The sequence below is a fragment of the Xenopus laevis genome, chromosome 4S (genome assembly GCF_017654675.1).
Source record: "Xenopus laevis strain J_2021 chromosome 4S, Xenopus_laevis_v10.1, whole genome shotgun sequence".
NCBI lineage: Eukaryota > Metazoa > Chordata > Amphibia > Anura > Pipidae > Xenopus > Xenopus laevis.
The window spans coordinates 94,316,283-94,339,574 of record NC_054378.1 but is presented as its reverse complement, the minus strand read 5'-3'; the positions used below and the strand labels follow the sequence as shown (position 1 = coordinate 94,339,574).

General features: G+C 38.4%; 1 protein-coding gene across 1 annotated transcript in view; it reads left to right on the top strand.

The window, feature by feature from the left end:
• The first annotated feature begins 1,999 nt into the window (after positions 1 to 1,999).
• Positions 2,000 to 23,292, top strand: part of myh9.S (myosin, heavy chain 9, non-muscle S homeolog) — a 54,425-nt gene continuing 33,132 nt past the window's right edge. The window contains exons 1-7 of the mRNA XM_018261135.2: positions 2,000 to 2,159; positions 15,493 to 15,846; positions 17,527 to 17,683; positions 19,303 to 19,330; positions 19,904 to 19,997; positions 22,117 to 22,209; positions 22,653 to 22,716. Coding sequence (XP_018116624.1) covers positions 15,514 to 15,846; positions 17,527 to 17,683; positions 19,303 to 19,330; positions 19,904 to 19,997; positions 22,117 to 22,209; positions 22,653 to 22,716 — 769 coding nt within the window. The 5' untranslated portion in view covers positions 2,000 to 2,159; positions 15,493 to 15,513. The remainder of the gene's footprint in view (positions 2,160 to 15,492; positions 15,847 to 17,526; positions 17,684 to 19,302; positions 19,331 to 19,903; positions 19,998 to 22,116; positions 22,210 to 22,652; positions 22,717 to 23,292) is intronic.

The window sequence follows — 23,292 nt, the reverse complement described above, 5'->3', positions numbered from 1 at the left end:
TTTTAATTCAATAGTGAGGTGCTTGTCCCATGAAGACCGCCCAAGTAAAGTCTCCCAAAAATTCAGTATAAAGATAAATATAGGGACTGCACACTCAAATTTAAAAAGGCAAAATTTTATTACATTTACAAAAATACACTTACATTTTCAGCTATGGCCCAATATTGGCCCTACGCGTTTTGACCACTAACGTGGTCTTCATCAGGGGCAAAATTCATAAATTATTGCAAAAAAGATAAAAAGGCAGGATTTAAATTTGAGAATAAGAATCGCCAGCGGGATGGCACTCTGAGCGCTTCGTTTTCTGAAGTCGCCTGAAATTTTTTAGTTTCTTTACCCTTAGGACAGAGACACACGCAAACATTCGGGGGCAATGACAAATCAAGTCTTCTTCGGGCAACTAATCTCCTTGAAAAGCCTTCCCGCCGGCTAGAATCTAAATCGCTGGCGGGATTGCACTCAGAGTGCTTCATTTTCCGAAGTCGCCTGAAGTTTCCTCGTGAGGCAACTTTGGAAAACGAAGCACTCAAAGATGCCCTCCCAGCGGCGATTTACATTCTAGCCGGAAGGAAGGCTTTTCGGGGTCCGAAGAAGAGGCGATTTGTCGCTAGGCAACTAATCGCCCGAAATAGCAGCGTGTGCCCTAACCCTATAGGCGAGCACTCTGTTTATCGCTTTTAAGAGCTGTTCTTTTTGAAGCCTGAGCTGCCTTGCCCTTTTCACTTCAAGGGGTTGTTCACCTTAGTATGATGTAGAGAGTGATATTCTGAGACTATTTGCACTCGGTTTTCATTTTTTTATTATTTAAGGTTTTTGAGTTATTTAGCTTTTTATTCAGCAGCTCTTCAAATTTGCACTATTAACAATCTGGTAGCTAGGGTCCAAATTACCCTAGCAACCATGCATTGATTCGAATAAAAGACTGGAATATGAATAGGAGAGGACCTATCTAGAAAGATGAGCAATAAAAAGTAGCAATTATAAGTGTGTAGCCTTACAGAGCATTTGCTTTTTAGATGGGGTCAGCGACGCCTACGGTTGCCATCTTTATTAAAAAATTTTACCGGCCAGTGGGGGGCAGGCAACGAAAGGGGGCGGGCACCAAAAGGGGGCAGGCACCAAAAGGGGGCGGTCCGTGCCGCAAAATGTGGCGGAGCTACGCGGCATGCCGCAAAAGGGGCGGAGCAACATCGCACAGCGCTAGGCCAGTAAAATACGGGCCGGTGGCAACTCTAGCGACGCCCATCTGAAACCTGGAAAGAACCAGGCAAATAATTATAAAACTATCAAAAATAAATAATGAAAACCAATGGAAAAGTTGTTTAAAAGTGGCCATTCTAGTACATACTAAAAGTTTACTTTAAAGGTGAACCACCCCTAAAGCCCATAAACTTCACCACCTCCCACAATCCTCTACACAAAATGACGCGTCGATTTGAGACACAAACAGGATCATATTTTTTTTTATATATCCATGTAAATAGCAGACAACTATATTTCAGGCAACTTTCTTCAGCCATGCGCAGAAAAACAAAACAGGATTGCGTAATGACGCCCCGGGGGTTGAGGCACACGCAGTAGGAAATCCATCTGGCTTCTGCCCTTACAGGTAGGACTGACAATCATTCTCCAAGGCCGCGCTTGGAAAAAACCCTCAGCCATGTACCTTAAAACATAATATACACTTACACCAACTGAAACCATATTTAAAACCAGATTTCTAAGACAACGTGGAACATTCAAACCCTTAGCTGTAATGGCGCAACATATCCCTTACACCCATCAAGCCGGCTTGAATCTGAGTTACTTTCCGGTCCAACTAACAGGGCATTTCACTCGGCCACACTGTCACTGTTGCTGAACTTCATTGGTCAGACCGGACAAGCGCGCAAATCCTTCTGTCACTCAAGCACTATATCGAGCCACTGATTGGATAAGGAGGGTTGCCTTTTCCGCGGCTCTTGTGAGGCTCCTCCTCTAAGGGTGGGTGTGAGCTGACGGGCACCACCCTGGTTCAAACCTTCGCCGCCGGCCGGTGTTAGTTGGATAGCCGGCTCTCTGGGAGGTGGCTGTATATTCTTACTACTCTTCTCAACTACTTCTCCCTTGTCGATAACTGAGCTGCCGCTGTTTGCACTGCCTAGGTGCCTTGTATTCAGGTAGGTTTTGCGCGCCGCCTGTTTCTGGTAGTAACTCTATGGACTCTGGACACTTTTTGCCGACTCATTTCTGGTGGGAGACGTTTGGGTCTGTTTTGTGACTATCGCCGCATTCTGCTTCTCTATGGACGGGAATAGTCGCCCTGTCTCAGCACTACAACTCCCAGTGTCCTCACGCCGGTAAAGCCCAGGTTGCGGATCATGGGAAATGTAGTTCAGCAGCTAAAGTTTCCTTCGCCTGTTCCAATGGCAAGAGTGACCTGCGTGTTACCTACAGCTGAGGTGTCCTGCACGAGGGAGTGCTGGCTGAATCCAATTGGCTGTCTGCTGGGCCTCTTTATCTGTCCGACTGATTTCATGACAATCCATCGGTTCTTTTTGCTGCATAGTGTTTCTTTTAGACGAGCTGCTGTCTGGGAATTGTATGGGGCTGTGCCCATAATAACTCAGTAAGTTTAGAGTCATTGCTTTCACTGAGATAAACTACACGGTTTGCTGTATGAGTCATGAGTATTCATCAGTGTGTAACTAGATCTTACTGGGCCCCACAGCAAATTATTTTTCCGTCCCCAAATAAGTTTAGAGTTTGACTAGTTTTACCAATATTTAGTGAAACTGTATATAAATTAGGGCCTCGTGGGGCCCCTATACCTCCTGGGCCCCCCTGCAGCCGCAGTGTCTGCTTACTCTATAGTTACACCCCTGGTACTCCTGAGTCCAAACAAAAATCCTAATTCTTACAGCTGCCTTTTTTTTTCTTTTCCATAATTCAGCCCCTATGCAACACACACACACTCCCAGTAATGTGGCATGGCCCGAAGGTGTGTGTTTTCGGGAGGAGCAACAGCCATTTTTGATAAATTAGAAAGTGTTTCCCTGTTCTCATCAATAATTTTCTTGCAAAATTGTGCTCCGAAAAAAGGTTTAATGCTGGAACCTAACTTCTAGCCTGCTGTCTGCTGAGTTGTATCAGTCAGTTACTTTCTTAACCAGCGGGCCATATGTGAGAGGCTGGACATCCCTGTTGTGGAGAGCAGGGGTGTAAAGGTGGCCATACACTATAAGATCCGCTCGATGCGGTCCTGGATCGTAAAAAAAAATCAAACTTGACCGATCGATATCTGCTCGTTTTTTGGCTTGATATTGATCGGTTGGACCCGTTGGGAGCCCCCACACGTGGGCAGATAAGCTGCCAAATTGGTTTTAAGGACCGATATCGGCAGCTTTAATCTGCCCGTGTATGGCCACCTTAACACAGAGGAAGCAGACCCTGCAGGGTAAAACAGGACAGTTTGGGGGGCTAAAATAAATTCGCTGTGGGTCCCAGCAACAAGAATTATGCCACTGGTGGAGAGGAATATTTGTTAGGTATTTCAATGTGACTATGAATTGAATACTTGCAGATCCAAACAGTTGAGCGCCCCCCCCCTCAACTTTTGGAGAATTTTTTTTTTTTTTAAAAAAATTGTATCAGCCAGTGCCTACTTGATCCCCCCCCCCAAAACCTCTTGGCCCCCCTCAGTATTCACATGGTTTGTTTCCCCTGGATCAAAAGCTACATTAACATTGGGTAAATGCTTTACCAATTAGTGATCTCGAGTATATCCCCAAATAAAACCGAGCTAATAAGGACAAAAATATACAATTAGAGTTTTTCCAAGGTTCACTATTTTTTTATTTTTTTTTAAATAAGTGAAGTCTAGATTAACTAAAGAAAAAGGCATCCTAGTAAGAATCTGTTTGGAACAGGCTATGCCTATAAACAGGCCCGGACTGGACTGGATCTGTGGGTTCTGGCAAATGCCAGAGGGGCTGCTATAATATGCCATAGACAGTCACTATATATTGGGCTGGTGGGAGGCTGTTTGGGCTGCTGTGTGGCCTTTTTTGGCCTCTGTGTACCTGAAATGCCAGGGCCTATTTTGAATCTCAGTCCAGGCCTGCCTACAAACTACTTCAGGTGTTGATGCCAAAAAATCTAACCTTGACAGTTTTGTCGTATGTCGCTGCACCTTCTAAATGAATTACATTGGCTTTCCGCCCTTTGTTTTTATCTTGAGGTCGACTGTGATCGAGATGTCAACTCACATAGCATAACGTTTACCATGTGACTTTTCTGCCTGCCCACTCTTTCTTATTATGAACCGAAGCTTCAGACTTACAAACTTGCTGTTTATGTATAGAAGACTGCAGTAGGATAACCAGAAAATTAGATGTTTAATGCATGCTGTTTACAAAGCTGATTAGTTTTGCATTTGTTATATTGTTCATGGGGCTTGTGTCTGCAGTCTCTGGCTGTAGGTGTAAAAATAGTCTTCCAGCAGATCACTAATACACGCAGAGAGAGGTCAACCAAGATTTCTGTGTTGGGATTAGACACATTCAGTGACATGGCTTCTACAATGAGACTGTTCTGCAGGGTTTGGTTTCCGCCCTCCTCTCTTCACTTCCTCACTAGCTCTGTGGTTGTGCCTCTTTCACCTCCTCCTCCTCTTCACTGTAGTTCTCAGCAGAACACTAAAGACAATGTACACTTGTTTGTATACTGCCTTTTTACATCCTTGCACTTTATATCATTTTAAAATTTGATCTGGGTGACTTCTGATGCTATTTTTTAAGTAAAGCAATAACATAACCTATTGCTGTTCGTTTGAAGGATTGTTAATCAGATTTTCTTTTATGTTAAACCTAAATGGAAAGTGCATTTTAGTGTTTGGCTTCAGTTACGAACTCTCAGAGTTTTCTTGTTCATTTATGTTGCTTGTTCACCCCACCCAATATAAAACAATAAAGTTGAACTTTTAGTGCAATCTTCCTTAGCTGCTCTCCATTACTTCCTCTGAGCTGCCGCACCTAGTTTGTAAGTGGGGAAAGTGCACACGAACACACAGCATATGTTGTGAAACACTTGATTTTACAAACTTATTTATGTACTTGGTTATTTTATCTTAAAAAGAAAAAAGTAAAATAAAAGGTAAGAACCGCGCCCAGTAAACTTACAAAAATACATTGATTTGTTAGAAAGCAATACCTAAAAGGAGGGCGAGTATATGGACTGGGTGAAGAAAGAGAAAGGGAACCTATAATTAGAAATACCCAGTCAAGAGGTTCAGTAATAATGTAGAACACATGAACCAGTTAATCAGATCTTTAAAGAAGAAAATTAGAAAGATTTGCATGGTTCAGGAAAATGTCATGGTGTACAAAGGTGATTCCTGCATTGATGGTGTCAGACATGTTATTTTTCCCATGCCCCTCTCTTGATAAATAGTAACAGTTTGTATATCCTTTAGCTAATTGCCATTATTGAGAATGAATACTAAAAAATTCACATGTTTTATGACTCGTGTTGTGCAATGTGTATTTGCTTGTGTACAATCTCTATGTAGAAATCACATCCAAACTGACATTTTGAAACTTCTGTTCTTCCACCTCTCTTTTTTTATCTTGTTTATAATAGTTTACTATATGAAGAGGTATGATTTCTTGGTAGATTCAAGCCTCTGATAATTCTGGTACATCTTGCATGCTCTCCTGGATGAGCCTTGAGTCTACTACACACATGACATAACCACAATTGTGTTTAGGGGGAATTTAAAGAACTTCCATACGGATGTTATCACTAAACACGTCAGTATGAGGGTTCATATTAAATTGTTTAGTTTTTTTTCACTAGTTTTTGTTCTTAATTTGTTGAAGATTGACCTGAATCATTAGGCAGTTCAGAAATGTTTCCGTATATACCCTTATGCATATAAATAACTATACCTTTAGCTCATCAGAATAAGTCAGAAAAATCCATACATCTGCATTTTGTCAATATTCACTTCAAGAGCATTTTCCGTACATTTTACTTGTAGGAGCTGCCAAATGGCTCCAGTGATTGGTGTGGGTTGTCCCAAGGAACATCTAAAAAATCAAGACATGGTGCAATAGTGGTTACAGTAGAGCCCTGCAGCGGGTCGGTTACCCGTGGGTTACCCGCAAAAACCTGCTATACCCTACGGGTTGCGGGTAGAAGTTCTGGGTGTGGGTATAGACGCGGGTCGGCAGCTCCTAAATTGTATATAACTTATTCTTTCTCCTTGGGATAGTGATTGTCCTCCTGTTACTGCCATATTTTAAAGGGATTGTTCACCTACCAAATACTTAATCCAGTTGTTGTTTTCAGATTGTTCACCATCAACAAACTTTTTTCAGTTGCTTTTCATCTTTTATTTTTTACCTTTTTTCCCAAAATTCAAGTTTAATGTTCCTGTCTCTAGTGTCTCAGTCAGGCATCGCCGTGATCCGGGAGCAGTTGAATTATTACAATTTGCTACATTTAGTTGATACAATTAGTTGATACATTTCTCAGCAGCATCTGTTGAATATTAGTAAATATTGTAGCAATTTTAATAGCTGCAGGGATTCTGCTCAGCAGGGCTAAAGATTAATGTATCAATTTAACAGTTGGAGTTGACAACCCCCCTTCCCAGAGCTGCTTTAGAAGGTGAAAAATGAAACTCTACACTTCAATATTAGAAAAACCGTTACAAATAGAAAGTTACTGGAAAAATGCATTACTTATGGTGAACTATCTGACTGAACTGAAAAAAAGTTTTGAAGATAAACAACCTCTTTAAGGGCTTGTTCGCCTTTGCGTTTAGTACCTTTAGTAGATGTGGAGAGAGAGAGAGATTCTTAGACAATTTGCAACAATTTTTTTTATTTTTGGGTCATTTTTAGCTTTTTATTCCGCTCTCCAGTTTGCAATTTCAGCAATCTGGTTCCCAGGGTTCAAATAACCCTAACAACCATGCATTTGTTTGAATAAGCGACTGGAAAATAAATAGGAGTGGCCCTGAATAGCAAGTTGAGTAATAAAAATTATCTAACAATACATTTGTAGCCTTGTGGAGCATTTGTTTTTTAGATGGGGTTAGTGTCCCCCATTTGAAAGCTGGAAAGAGTCAGGAGAAGGCATATAATTCAAAAACTACAGTAGAATCCACATTTTAAGTTTTTCAGGGGACCGCAGAAAAAAATGTATCGGGGAAATGTATTATACATAATATAGGTGGGACCACAAAATAACATGTAACATAATGTAAAATAAGGGAAAACTTAAAATCAGGGGATGTAAAATTGAGGTTTCACTGTATTTAAAAAAAAAAAAAAAAAAATTAAGGCCAATAGAAATTGAATTGGCCATTCTATAACACCCATTTCTGAAATGAAGTTAAAGGGGTGTTTTACCTTTGAGTTAACGTGTACTGTTATATAATAGCTAATTCTAAGCAACTTTTCAATTAGCCTTCAATTTTTTCTTTTTTATAGTTTTGAATTATTTGCCTTCTTCTGACTCTTTCCATCTTTCAAATGGAGGCATTGACCCCATCCAAAATCTAAATGCTCTATAAGGCTACAAATGTATTGTTATTGCTACTTTTTATTACTTATCTTTATAGTCATACCATATTCTAGTCTCTTACTCAAATCAATGCTTGGTTGCTAGAGTAATTTGCACCCTAGAATCCAGATTGCTGAAATTTCAACTGGAGAGCTTCTATATGAAAAGCTAAATAACGCAAACCACAATTAACAACTCAATCATAATTAATAAAAAGTGAAAACCAGTTTCCAATTGTCTCTGTATAACACACTTTAAATCATACTAACGGTTAATTTTCAAGTGATCAACCCCTTTTATCTTTAGTTTTACCCTCTTGCCAGTTTAATACATACCACTACACCTCAAAGGCTCCCCTCCCCTGCATCTGTACCTGTACTAGTCTTGAGCTTTTTGAAATAATACGGAAATATTTTATAAAGGAGAATATATAAAAAATAAGTTAGACTGCTTTGTGGAGCATGGTGTCACTTCCACTAACATTTTACAAAGCGAAAATAAGGTTTTTGGGAAAGTTAGTAGAACATAGAATTGATAACTGCATGTTATCATAAACCACCTTTTTGGATGGGCAAAGAGCTGGGAGGGCTTTCAGATCTCCACTTAGCTTGTGGCAGTAGTAGTAAGGCAAATTCTCCATATATTTACTAGTGATTTTTAAAGATGTTCTGTGTAAAATTGACTGTGCTCTACTCAGTGATATTCTATTTGTCCCGCTGGGCAAATGCCCCTAACTGGTTACTTACCCCTCTGTGCAGGTCCTGTCCACGGAGTTCACAGACGCCATCTTCTCCCAAGCAATCTTCTTCCTGCTTTGACCGGCGTTTTTGGCGCATGCGCAGTAGGAGCATTTCGCCGGTACGGATCTACTGCGCATGCGCTAAAAGTCACAAAGTTTTCCAGTTTCACTTTGTGACTTTTGGTGCATGCGCAGTAGATCCGTAGATGCCCAGCGGGACAGCTAGGCCAGGGGGGAGGAGGGAGGGGAAGCAACACAGGCGAGGGGGGAGGGTTTTTGTGCCCAGGGGGTTTCCTTCTCCTTTAAACACAATTTATAAAACAGCACTTAGACATACACAGCCTTCCCTACCCCAGAGGAGCTTGTAGTTTAATGTTCCTATCACATAGACATACTATGGTCAATGTCATCAGGAGTAATTAAACTGTGTGTACGTGCAAGTCTAAGTCTATGCCAAGCATGTGTGGGAAAGATATGATGTTGCCACCACATTAAGAGTTTTCTCTAGGTTGATACATTATTTCTAGGGATGGGCGAATTTGAACCGTTTCATTTCGCCAAAAATTGGCCGCCGGCAAAATGTTGCCGACTCCCATTAGATTTTTTTTGACCCACATCAATTTTTTTTTTTTTTTTTTTTTTTTTGACTCTATGCCATACAAGTCTATGGGCGTAATTTTTCACCCATCCCTAATTATTTCCAAAAAGGAGCACCAGGCTACTGTCAAGCAGTCCCAAGCACCCCATACACAGGCAGACAAGCTGTCTGGAGGGTCACATGGACAGTCTGTGTATGGTCAACTATTTTTGTGGTGTAAAGAAAATAAATATCTGAACTGGTGTGAAGACATGCATTTGCAATTAGATGTTTTTATGCTGCAAATTAGCTTGTCCTATGCCCCCCCCCCCATTCATCAAGTTGTTCTATATTGAGCAGCAAATGCCATTTTGTGGCACTGTCCTCAAGTCTTTTAAACCAATGAATAGTACTGCAACTAACTCAATGTACGGTTTAGTGGTACAAAATTTTAGGAAAACTCATAGAAATGTCATACCTCTTTTTAACCTGAAGAGCTTTATAATCTTTTATTTTATTTATGGTAGGGATCAATTGTCCTTTTTTTTTTTTATATATATATTATAAATACCCTGTGGATTAATCCACTTGCCAAAATATCTGCATTTAGAAGACACAAAGGTTTGCTTTAGAAGTATCAGAGCTGAAATCTTGCTAAACCTGTCTTGGCAGTCTCACTTTGACTTATTTTGTTTAAAGGGGCACTATATACATATATGCACTGTTTATTTTCCAAAATGAGCAAATAAAATGAATCATTCATATGCTTTTTGTCTTTAATTAGCTAATTTAATTTAAACAGAGATACAGAGCTCTTAATAAAACAACCGCCCTTTGTTGTGACTGTTTTGGTTTACAGATAAACAGAAGTCCATTATACGGCCTAATTTTTTGTGCACTTTAATATCTACCATGCAAACCTCTGATGTATATATGGGTACCTGGTAGGATCTTTAACACCCTTTATCAAATCATGTTACTTTCTAACAGGCTTCTTGAGAAGAATGGCAACGAGGAGGAGTTGCCAGGCAGCATGCTTTTAAATAAGTTTGTTAGGGGTATTTAAGGGAGCAGGATGCTAAATGAATATGGCTTGTGCGGAACACTTTTGCCTATTGATTTAATTTAATATTTGTTTTTTGTTATTGCTGAAGTTCCTGCATTTTTGGCACAGGCCATATCCTAATCACTTAGCTGTCCTTTAAGTCAGGGATCCCCAACCTTTTGAACCCGTGAGCAACATTCAGAAGTAAAAAGGAGTTGGGCAGCAACACTAGCATGAAAAATGTTGTAGGGGTGTCAAATAAGTGCTGTGATTGGCTATTTCGTAGCCCCTATGTGGATTCTCAACCTACTTAAAGGAACAGTAACACCAAAATTGTAAGTGTTTTAAAGTAATGAAAATATCATGCAGTGTTGTCCTGCACTGGTAAAACTGATCTGTTTGCTACAGAAACACTACTATAGTTCATATAAACAAGCTTCTGTGGAGCAATGGCGGAAATTGAAAAACAGCTATATGGCACAGGTTAACTAATGGATAACAGATAACACTATTAGACAGACAGAGCTTATCTGCTATCTGCTGTGTAACTTGAGCTTTTTCTCCTTTGAATGGCTGCCCCCATTGCTACACAGCAGCTTGTTTATATAAACAATAGTAGTGTTTCTGAAGCAAACACATCAGTTTTACCAGTGCAGGGCAACACTGCATTATATTTTTATTACTTTAAAACACTTATTTTTTGATGTTACTGTTCCTTTAAGACTCTTTCTGGCAGTACACCAGGTTTTTATGAAACCAAAACTTGCCAACAAGCCTGGAATTCAAAAATAAGCACCTGCTTTGAGGCCACTGTGAGCAACAGCCAAGGGGTTGGAGGGCAACATGTTGCTCACGTGCTAAGGGTTGGGGATCACTGCTTTAAGTGATTGAAAATTTGAAAATAGTCCATGCTGCATGGAAACAGGTATAAGTAAATATATTTATCAAGGCAAAGAATTAGCCACAAGGCAGCTCTGCCTATTTCACTAGTGGGGTTACAGGTATTGCACACAGGATCCTGTATTCAGAACTCCTTTATCCAGAAACTTCAGTTACTTAAAGGCCATCTCCATTAGAGTTCATTGTTAAAAATTAAAATGATTTGCTTAAAATTTCCTTTTTTCCCTGTATTAATAATAACTGTGCCATGTCCTTGATCCTTACTAAGCTGCATAAAACCATATTGGTGGCAAAATTCCTGTTGATTAAAAATGACAAAAAACTGAAAGTGGCTGGAATGTCAGCAGGTTGCTAGTTGCAGCAATCTATCTCACTAGGTACAGGACACAATTTATATTTTAGTGCATAAAGGAATTTAGAGCAGACTTTCATGTTTCTACATGATCAAAACACCTTTTTTGAACTACCCAAAACTGGTTGCTTCAGGATATAAAATTTCTTTTTCTTGAATCATGAAAAGCTGAAGTGAAAAGAAAGCTATTAATATGGGAAGACGACGTTCATAATTGTGCTGGTTACTCTTTAATGCTGGCATTCAGTGTAATTCTATTTAAAATCTTAGGGTCAATTATTTCAAAGGGTAAAATGGTAATCTTCCAAAAAATTGTATATGGAATGTTGGGGCTTCTCTGTCATTGGAAAATGTCCTCCATTTCTTTTGACATGAGCTCATTGCATTGGGATATTGTCCCTTCTTGAACGTGTAAGAAAAAAAAAAGAGATATGCAGAAATTCCTTTAAAACATGTGCTGACCGTGTTTGCCATCCAATGAAATTTGTTTAATTGTTTGGTTTAACATAACTTCCTTTTTGCTCCACCCCCTTATATGACCTTGAATATGCACTCCATTAGAGAATACACAGAAGGTGCCTGCCTAATAATTATAAGGCACCTTCTATATTTAGAGAATATAGAAGGTTCGGTGAGTGCAATTTGTTTAGATCAGGGGTGCCCAAAAGGCAGATGGGGATCTACCAGTAGACCTTTAGCTGGTGATCAGTAGATCTCAAGACACTGTCAACAAACAGCTTGTCTAAATCACCCTCCTATTTCATGCTTTTCACTCAGATATTTATTATGTTAAGGTTACATAAGAAATAGTGGTTTGTTAAATATAGCAATATACATTTTCCCATGAATAAATATTTAATATTTTCCATGGAACAGCTAACTGGTTTTATGGATGTAAATCAGGAGTGCCCATACTTTACTAATGTGAGGTCTACTTTTAGTGATGATGTTCCATTATGATCTACATCCATTAAAGCATTGTTATAATTCTTTTTCCATTATATTGATTTATGAGAGAATTTATATTGCTATATTTAACACAACTATGTAACCTTAAAGGAAAACAATACCACCAAAATGAATTTATTTTTTTTTAAATTAAATATTCCCCTTTTACATCTCTTGCCTTGAACTACCGTTTCGTGATGGTCTGTGTGCTGTCTCAGATCACCTGACCAGAAATACTGTAACAGGAAGAAGTGTGGAAGCAAAAGACAGAACTATCTGTTACCTAACATCAGTGATCCCCAACCAGTAGCTCGTGAGCAACATGTTGCTCTCCAACCCCTTGGATGTTGCTCTCAGTGGCCTCAAAGCAGGGGCTTATTTTTGAATTCCAGGCTTGGAGGCAAGTTTTAGTTGAATAAAAACCAGCTGTACTGCCAAACCAAGCCTCAATATAGGTTTACAATACACATAGGGGCTACCAAATGGCCTATCACAGCACTTACTTGGCACCCCAAGAACATTTTTCATGCTAGTGTTGCTCCCCAACTCCTTTTAATTCTGAATGTTGCTCACGGGTTCAAAAGGTTGGGGATCCCTGCCTAACATGTATAGTTTGTTTGTGTGCACCGTGAATCATACAATCCCATGGGGTGGCCCTTATTTTTTAAAATGGAAATTTTCTATTAATGATTACCCAATGACACATACTACTAAAAAAAATATATTATTATGAAAATGGTTTATTTACATGAAGCAGGGTTTTACATATGAGCTGTTTTAAGCAATATATCTTAAGAGACCTGCATTGTTTGAGGGGTATAATTTTCCTTTAACATAAAATTATCTGAATGAAAATCATGAAACAGGAGTGTGATATAGACAAGCTGTATGTGGACAGTGTCTTGATCTAGTGATGACCAGCTAAAGGTCTATTTGTAGATCCCGATGTACCTTTTGGGCACCTCTGATGTAGATCATAATGGGACAACATCACTAAGTAGACCTCACATTAGTAAAGTATGGGCACTCCTTGCTTAGATATACATAAGTAATTATTCAAACAATCATATTTACATTACATACCTTGAGTTGTAAAGTCAGAAAGCCCAGCGATGCTCCATGATGTAGAATAGTAGTCTAATTTTTTTTATTTAAAACAATATTGAAAATAGGTTTTGTAGAAGTTGCTTTGTAAAAATTGAGAGAACAAATTATCTGAATTACAGAGTTTGCTTTGTCTTAAGTATTTTTTAAGAACTTTATGGGTGCCTTCCTGCAGCTTTCTGCTGTGTGTGCAGCTTCATGTGTTAAATGGGGAAATGTAGGTTATAGTAATTATCAGCAAAACTCTTAGGGGCCCATTTACTGACAATCAAATTTTTTTCCCACAGATCTTGAAAAATTTGTGGTTTTCCTATTCAAGGGGTAGTTCACCTTCCAACGCTTTTTTTCAGTTTGTTTCAGTTAGTTCACCAGAAATAGACTTTTTCCAATTAATTAGTTTCTACATTCTGTGCGACTTTTTTTCTAATATTGAAGTGTAAAAATTCATTTTTGACCACCTAAAGCGGCTCTGGGGAAGGGGACGGCCAACCATGTTAACTGTTCTAAATGTATACATTTCTTATCTTTGTCCCTGCTGTGCAGAATCCATGGGTTTCATTAAAGGCAGCTGTTCGGACAAGGTAACACCTGGAGATTCGGGAGATTTAGTCATACAGCGACTAATCATCTCTTTTTTGGGGCAACTGATCTCCCTGAACGGCTTCCCCCTGTCTTCTGCTTTGTTTTCCGAATTCGCCCTCATGAGGCAACTTTGGGCGACTTCAGAAAATGAAGCGCAGTGAGTGCCATGCCACAGGCGATTTCTCATTCGAGCAGGTGGAAGACAGGAGCAGGAATGGGAAACCGTTCGGGGAGATTAGTCGCCCCAAAGAAGAGGAGATAAGTCGCCAGGCGACTAGATCTCCCCAAATCTCCAGGTGTGACTTTACCCTTAGTATTGATACAATAGTTGATACATTTCTCAGCAGCATCTGTGGAATATTAACAACTAAATATTAAAAAATTGTAACAGTTTAGAGTCTGCCAGACTGAAACACCAGAGACAGGGACATTGGAAAAATGGTAAAAAATAGAAAGTAATTGGAAAATGTCTTTATTTTGGGTAAACTATCTGAAAACAATTGAACTGAAAAAAGTGTTGGAAGGTGAACCCCTTTAAGAGCTCTAAAAATTCCAGATTTATTAAGTGTAAAAACCACGAAAACCTCTAACGCAAAACCTCACCAAGTTAAAGTTGTTAAGGTCCATAGAAGTCAATATGAGCTGCGCGGATCTTATTGGGCTTTTAGAAGTTTTCTGAGTTCGATTTCTGCTAGGAATTGCCAAAAAACTTGGATTTTTAGATGTTTTTAAAGTATTCCAATTTTTTTTTTTAATGCATCACACAGTGCCTTTTTTTTTTTTTACTTTTTTATTTTTGGATCTTTTAATAAATTCAGTGGTTTTAGAGTTTGTGGTGTCAGCCTCTAAAACCACTAAAACGCGACCTTTGATAAATAAGCCACCACGTCAATGGTGTCTTTTTTTTTTTTAACTGAATCATCACATCAGTGCTCATTCTTGGCCATTCACACGACAAATTTTGCTGAGCTTAGACTACACACATTCTCTTATTAGCACTTCTAATATACAGGTATGGGACCTGTTATCCAGAATGCTTGGCACCTGGGGTTTTCTGGATAATGGATCTTTCCGTAATTTGCATTTCCAAACCTTGTCTACTAAAAAATCATGTAAACATTAAATAAACCAAATAGGCTGGTTGTGCTTCCCATAAGGATTCATTATAGCAAGTACAATGTACTATTTTATTAATACAGAGAAAAGGGAAATCATTTTTAAAAATTTGGATGTATATGAGAGATTGTCTTTCTGTGATTGAGCTTTCTGAAGAGGGGATCCTATGCCTGTAATTTCAAGATAAGCTGCATTTAAGAAAACTCGTCTAAAAAGAGACCTATACGTAGGGACACGTTTATCAAAAAAAAATTATTTTTTTTTCCACATTTTATGTAAAATTCAAATTCTCGGACATTTCTGTATTTATGCAGGACCTTCCCATAGGAACAAAAATTTCAGTGGACGCTGTTTTCCTGGTTAATAATTTATTTTCATACATTTAAAATTTTGTTCTGAAATACTTGTTTTCTGTTGACCATGTAGCCTTTTTTTTTTTAATGCTGCCAAACATAATTCACGAATACAATGTGCTTGTCACTCTTCTGTTCTTCTGTGAAAGTATAGTACAGTAGCCATTGGTTGGACCTTAGGTTTAGATGTAAAGATCAAACATTAATTTGATTTTTTTGTTCCAGGCCTCCTACCAAAGAAGAACCATGGCACAAAAAGATGCAGACAAATATCTGTATGTTGACCGCAACTACGTCAACAACCCTTTGGCTCAAGCTGACTGGGCGGCCAAAAAGCTGGTGTGGGTACCTTCAGAAAAGAATGGATTTGAAGCTGCCAGCATTAAAGAGGAGGTCGGGGATGAAGCCATTGTTGAATTGGCAGAGAATGGCAAGAAGGCAAAAGTCAATAAAGATGACATCCAGAAAATGAATCCGCCCAAGTTTTCTAAAGTTGAAGATATGTCAGAACTTGCTTGCTTAAATGAGGCCTCAGTTTTGCACAATTTGAAGGAACGCTACTACTCTGGATTAATCTATGTAAGTAAAACTAACCTTTGCTTTTACTTGGCAAATGCTCCTAAATTCTAAGGTTACTTGTTTGCTCTTATGCTGCTGAATGTTGCATATTCCATTTTTATAGCTGTATAAGTGTGTTGGTATGATGATGTCCTTGATAATAAAGTCAAAGTTGCAGAATTCGGTTTGGGATTCTGCCTTTTTCCGTAGGATTTGGATACGGCTGAATCCTTCTGCCCGGCCGAACCGTATACTAATTTGCATGTGCAAATTAGGGGCGGGAGAGAAATCACGTGACTTTTTGTCACAAAACAAGGGAAGTAAAAATGGTTCCCCTTCCCACTCCAAATTTGCATATGCGAATTAGGATTCGGTGCATCCCTATTAATAATGTGGGGTTTAGTTTCTCTGTAACTGAAAACGGTAAACCTTATTTACTAATTTTATATACTAAAATGGCCTAGCAGTGTGGGAGTAAAAAAACACAGCTGTATCTATTCAGTTAATATATACTAGCATGTATATATTGTGAAGAGAAATGCTATGCTCAGGGCTTTTGTTTTCCTTTAAGTGAGGCCCTCTGGGAGTACTTTTAGGTAATCAGATGTATGTCTGGAGCTGAAACAGCAAGCAAATAGTATATTAAAAGGGGAAAAGTTTACAACGTATCACTTTATAATGCATCACTAGGGACTATTTTTGAACATGCAGTGCAGTTTGGATCTCCATTTTTTTTTTATTCGGGGAGGTTATGAAACTTGAGATTGAGGAGGAAATACTGGAGTATGGGATTTCAGTTCAAATGTGCTATAATGGGATTTACTCTGGGAATTCTAGTTCCCTGGGCCAGTTTGCATTTTTAGCAAAGGGTTCACCAGCCTGCAAAAGACTAGCCTTTATTCTAACGGATGGATATGCCTTTCATTGTCCCATTAAACAAGGCACATAATCCATACACTAACTAAAAAATATAGATAAGGCTGTCATGTTTTGGAGGCACATTTTACAAAATGTGAAAGTGTTGTTCGCTGTAGATGACCAGGCTGGAATCCCAATTCACTTTAATAATTTGATAAATTTGCCACTATGGCTCATTCTTTAAGGGGTAGTGTTGCACTGGTTTGTTTTGGGAGTTTTGACCGTGATTGTCCGGCAATAGTTTACTGAAAAAGCCTCTGTATGCTTTTTCAGGCATCTACCCACTAACAGTTTTGGCACAAATTCAGTGTTAGTCTACAGGGGGTCTGTTTCTGGCGCTTTAGGCCTTGGTTATTTATTTATATATTTGGCAGCCCTATGATTTTGCCCTAAAACAGGATACTTGCTCTATATGAGCTTTGTCTAGCATCTATAAATGTGTTGGGATTAGTGTAGCTACACCAACCCTTTAAAATTGGCTGTATTCTCTTATCTACCTACTCCATATCTGATTGGCAAGTAATCTAGATTATTGGTGCAAATTCAACTAGCTTTTGTGCTGCCACATTGAATAGCGCTAAATTGCTAATTATTTAAATAGCCTTGAAATTTTAAGAAGAGATTTTTTATGTAATCACTTAAACTGGTGTCAGCAAAAATTTGTAGGGCCCTTCCTACATGTGTTTAAAGTAGAATAAATATTAAGTAGCCTCATAACTGTCAAGGATAAAAACAGAGGCACATTTTTTTTAATTTAATGTAACTTTGTTTTCTCCTCTCCAGACTTACTCAGGTCTGTTCTGTGTGGTCATAAATCCATACAAAAACCTGCCAATTTACTCAGAAGAAATTGTTGAAATGTACAAAGGCAAGAAGAGACATGAAATGCCCCCACATATTTATGCTATTACAGATACAGCCTACCGAAGTATGATGCAAGGTATGTTCACGTGCTGCGAGCTGTCTGTGTTTCTGTTAAAGTCCTGATCAAAACTGGTGATAAGGCCAATAGGTTGCAAATAATATGCTGCTATATGGCTCCGATGGTGTGTTTATGGAAACCTACACCTATAGAAGACCAAATCTATTTTGCACTAAATGATTATATATAGTGAATAAACTACCACCTATTGTAAAATATAAGGATATTATAATTCACCAAGGAGTTCCATGACATTCAGCCTTGTGCTTTTATACAGGTCAAGGAACTCCGAGATGACTTCTGATATCTTCATATTTTTCAACGAGGGTTTTTTTGTTTTTTTTTAAATACACAAGTTTGTCGTGACAAATGACATCACTAAGCCGCTTATAACTGATGACATCACTAAGCCGTTTATAAGGATATAATTTACAGGATATTTATGGCTCTTTATTTTTATATAGATATCATACTTGTCATAACCTACCAATTTCCCCCTTTTAGTTTTTCTTAGATAAATACTGATCTTGTTCATACACACACAGACATTTTAGGGTTACTGACCCTTAAACATAGGTTTAAATATATCACACCCTTCATGACCCTATATGATGGCCATCTGCTTAAAGGTATTTTGCTTTATCTGAGGATAGACAAGTATAATAAGGCTTTTGTGGGAGGGGTTTCAAGCTCTACCCAGTGGTTTAATAACTTTCAATGCATATTTGTTGCATTAAAAATATATATATCTATTTTGTTCTTTTGCCTGGAAGATGTATTAGAACTCACTCTATTAAAATCACCAGAAATCCTGTCTCTCTACATGCAGAATTTGTGCAAAAGGCAGTTGTTTTTTTTGACCTGTTGACCGATATATGCGTCCGCTCGAATACATCTTCTAGGAAAGAGATGAATGAAGAGAAAGACGATGAGCGAGGGATAGTGAACATAAACTTGATTGTTTCAAAAACTGTAGAGATTTTTTAATTGCTTGTATTTAGAAAGTTTCTTATTTTGGTTTGATGAAGCTTGTATTAAATTTTCATTTTGGTGATAGTTCCCCTTTAGGCTAAGGGCAGATTCAGTGAGATTTAGTCGCTGGCGTTTTCTCATTCAAGCAAGCGGAAGGCAGTTCGGGGAGATTGTCGCCCCGCAGAAAAGGCGATTACACGCCAGGCCCTTGACATTAATGTAGTCATACACTGGCTAATTCTCCAAGGTAACTGACCAGTTTCACTGTGTGTGAAACGGACAGATACTATATGAGTGGTCACCTTTTATTGTTTTGTTCACGTGGGCGGACGGTGAGACAGAAAGCTGTTGTCAGAAGGAACTATTAGCCAGTGTCAGCCTGTCTATGTTCAGCCTTGGTTGCCTTTGACTCCCTGGCAAAAAAGGTCAGTGTGAGAAATAATTAATACCGTGGCATGGATGACAAAAACTCTGACCTAAAGCAGCTGTTGGGACTGGCAATGCATCTATTCAACTTCAGCCCTGAATACTTAAGTAACAAGTTTCTAAGTTGGATGAATACTATTTTGCTTAAAGATTAAGTATTTATATAGAATAAACTAAATATAAAGTGATAACTCAGAGTTTTAAATCAGCATTCCCCCCCCCCCTTGTCTTATTTTCAGATAGAGAAGATCAGTCTATCCTTTGCACGTAAGTATTAGCTTTACTCGTACTGTACCAAGTACCATTTGTAGACTGCATGTTAATAATGGTCTAGGCACTGACTTTGGGGCTTTATAATTGATTAATTCGATTTTGTCATTGCAAATTGATTGATTTTGAGACATTTTGAGGCAGCATGTCATAGCCTCCATGAAGTTGTTTGTCAACTTGGCCAAAAATTGGCTATATTTACAAATACCTACCTGGAACTGGTCCAAACTACCAGAATCCATTTGGCAATTGATTATTAATGCACCGGGCTGTCCATCTGATCTAAAGTTGCTGAACTGAATGACTAAATCAGGGCACCAGTGTGTAACTGAAGTCATTTTTATTTATTTATTTATTTTTTACTAACTGGTGAAATAGACAACCAGATATGCCTTTTTAAGTATTTAGTTTTAGGCATAAGGCAATAAAGGTGAATTGTAAGTTGATGATTCTGTATATGCAAGCTTGTATAGTAGCTGGATAGCTAAAGACTAGAGGCTTTGTGAGTTTGTTTGGTTTTTTTTTTGTGAAAAGGTTTTGAAAATGTCTAAATATCCATTTTTCTTTCAGAGGAGAGTCTGGAGCTGGTAAAACAGAAAACACAAAAAAAGTAATCCAGTATTTGGCTTATGTTGCAACATCACACAAATCTAAAAAGGACCAGGTTAGTACTGTCCAGCTGCTAGAGAGATTTTTATATATTTTTTTTTTCTAAAGATGCAGAACTAGTCCTGAATGTTGACACAATACAAAATGGCGCCATTTGTATTGTGATCACTATATAAAGTTTTATTGCACATTGTATACTATCCTTGAGAAAGGTCCCAAGAAGGACCGAAACGTTTTTAGCACTGTGATGTGTGTAAAATAAAAAGACACTTCTTTCACTAAGGGAAGTGCTGGCACAGGAATGCTTTGTTCCAAACTTTGATTATATGATTGAGAATTGGCTGTGAACCCCTGAGATTGCTTGATTGGAGTGCGGATACTGAAGAGATAGAAAATAGAATATGTGTGTGTGTATATATATATATATATATATGTATGTATGTATGTATATGTATGTATGTATGTATGTATATTGGATGATTTTTTGGACAGACATAATATCAAAGGCTATTGTGATACTAAACTCTATAGTTAGTATAGGTATGGGTATATAGAATTTAATTAAAAGTAGGGAGGGGAATGGGTGTTGAGCACCCCTAAGATAGTAGCACATTCCTACAGGCACAGCCTACTCCAGCTGTACTTGATTCATAGGGCGTATTATACAGTACACAGATTGTTTGCCATGAAGCTGTTGCCTTCTCCCACGTGCCCCAGATGTGAGTTGGAACCTGCTACTCTACTGCACACACTATGGGATTGTTGCAGGGTCAGGTTATATTGGGAAGAAATTACTCTTTGTCTGTCCTCGATGGTTCCTGATTGGGGTAAGGGAGATGCTAGGTCTTGCTTGTTAACTATTGATCTCAGTGATGCGCTAGACTCACATACCAGGCTTTTTATCACCAAAGCATTATTTCAGGCGAGAAGGTTACTGACCCTGCACTGGAAAGACCTAACCCCACCTGTATTTCGTGAATGGCATCAAGCAATGGTTGATTTAGCTGCGCTGGAACGGGTGGTGTTGGGTAAAAGGGGGCAGATGCTTAAATACATCCAAATTTGGAGACATTGGTCTAGCCATGTTGAAGCGCTTGAAAATGGCTCTATTTAGGGAGTTGTTCCGGAATAAGGTTCTGGGCTGGGAGATGGGATTGTATAGGCCTTGCATGTATGGTACCCCTGTTACAACTGTCATTATTTGCAATTGTACAATTTGTCACAATTCATGTACACTGAATTTATTGATGTACCCTTTTAACATTGTTGTGAAGTATTTGTTTCAATAAAATCTTCTTTGAGCAAAAAAAAGTAGGGAGGGGTGTGTGTATGGATGCTGGGTTTTCATTTGGAGGGGTTGAACTTGATGGACTTTGTCTTTTTTCAACCCAATTTAACTATAACTAGGCACCTTTGGAAATATTATTTATATATGCCTGTGTGCCAGTCTGATTCTTAGCAATATGTAGATCCACTGGTGACAGCACTCCAAGGACAGTAATCAAAATCAAAAAAAGGGTAAATTAAGCAGGTTTATTAAATCCAACGTTTTGTTTCTCTAATTGAACCTTCACCAGGGAAGTGTGTGTGTGTGTGTGTCATCCTGGTCACACCAACTTACTTCCCTCTTAATACTGTCCTGAATTAAACCACTTGTGAGATTTTTATTTTTTAAACTTATTATGGATGTTTTGTTGTTATTTTCCCCAAATGTCTTTATTTATTTTTATTTTTTAAGTATTCCTTTTTGTGATCATGTGAGTAGTTACAGCTGGCATCCCCTTTCTGTCTGACCCACTACATTTTTCCTCCTTTTGATCTTTTTTTGATTTTTTTTTAATTTTTGGAAAAACCAATGTTTTTACATTCCATAGATGCCTTCCAACAGAGACTTTGATTTTCTGTCTTAATTCTTAAAGGTTGTGAATGCCTGTTTCTCCACAACATGTTTTAGCAGTGTATGGAATTTTGACCCTTACTTTTGGAAAAGCAAATGATTAGATGTCACATTTTTCACAGATGCTTAGTAGTAACACGCCTACATGTTGTAACAGCTACTTAAATTTTGTGTGAGTGGTAAAAGGTCCTTAATGGGATTTTATTTTTTGTTTCAGATTGCCACAGCAAGGTACTTTGAAATATTTACTACATTTACATTTTTCTTTTGTTCTTAGGGTGAGCTGGAGCGTCAGTTGTTGCAAGCCAACCCTATTCTTGAAGCCTTTGGTAATGCAAAAACTGTAAAGAATGACAACTCTTCCCGATTTGTGAGTTTTTGTCTTTGTGATGTCTTTATCTTACCTGTCCATTGATTCTGTTGTGTTTGAGACTTTAATTTTTGCCATAGCTGCATAAAAAGGTATGTCTGACTTGGTTTGCATTGTATAAGTCATGAACCAAATCTTGCCATCACACTTGTAAATACCTCCTTTATATTCATATAATGTAGCTGAATGAGCAAAGAGTTAAGGTGGCCATACACGGAGAGATCCGCTCGTTTGGCGATGTCGCCAAACGTGCATCTCTTTTCCGATATGCCCACCCACGATCGGGCTGATCTGATCTGGTATTCTATGTAATATGCTGACATAAAGGATGTTTTACTAGCATCTGCTCTCCCTAGTGCTGGCTCAAAAAGTACCTCTTGGAGTACTGTATTATTCATATTTCACTAATAATTGCTTTTATTATTTTATTTTTCTTCAATCAGGGCAAATTCATCCGAATAAATTTTGATGTGAATGGTTATATTGTCGGAGCAAACATTGAAACCTGTATCCTTCTATAATCACTGTATGTGTGTAGATATATTCACATATAGTTTGTGTATATGAGTGTGACAATTTATTATATTTGGTCATGTATTTATTGAAGAAAAAAATCCAATATCATATCTGCATGTGGCAAAAGTAAGTGAATTCTTAGGATTATCGTATAATTTGAAGGTAAAGTCTGGTGTTTTCAGTCAAAGGGATGACCATCAGGTATGAGCGAGACCCTATTTTATATTTAAAGAATGGGGATCCAGCAAAGCTGATCACACATACAACACATTTTGTGGATGTGCATCATGGCTTGAACAAATGAGGTGTTTGAGGACCTCAGAAAAAGAGTTGTTGATGTCCATAAAAGCTGGAAAAGGTTACAAGACTATCTCTAAAGAGTTTGGACTCCACCAATCCACAGTCAGACAGATTGTGTACAAATGGAGGAAATACAAATCTGTTACCCTACCCAGTAGTGGTCGACCATCAAAGATAACTACCAACTGGAGGCAAGGCATGCAAGAGGTTTCAAAGGAATTCAGGGTTACTTGTAAGTAAATGAATTGGCTCACATTGGCAACTGTT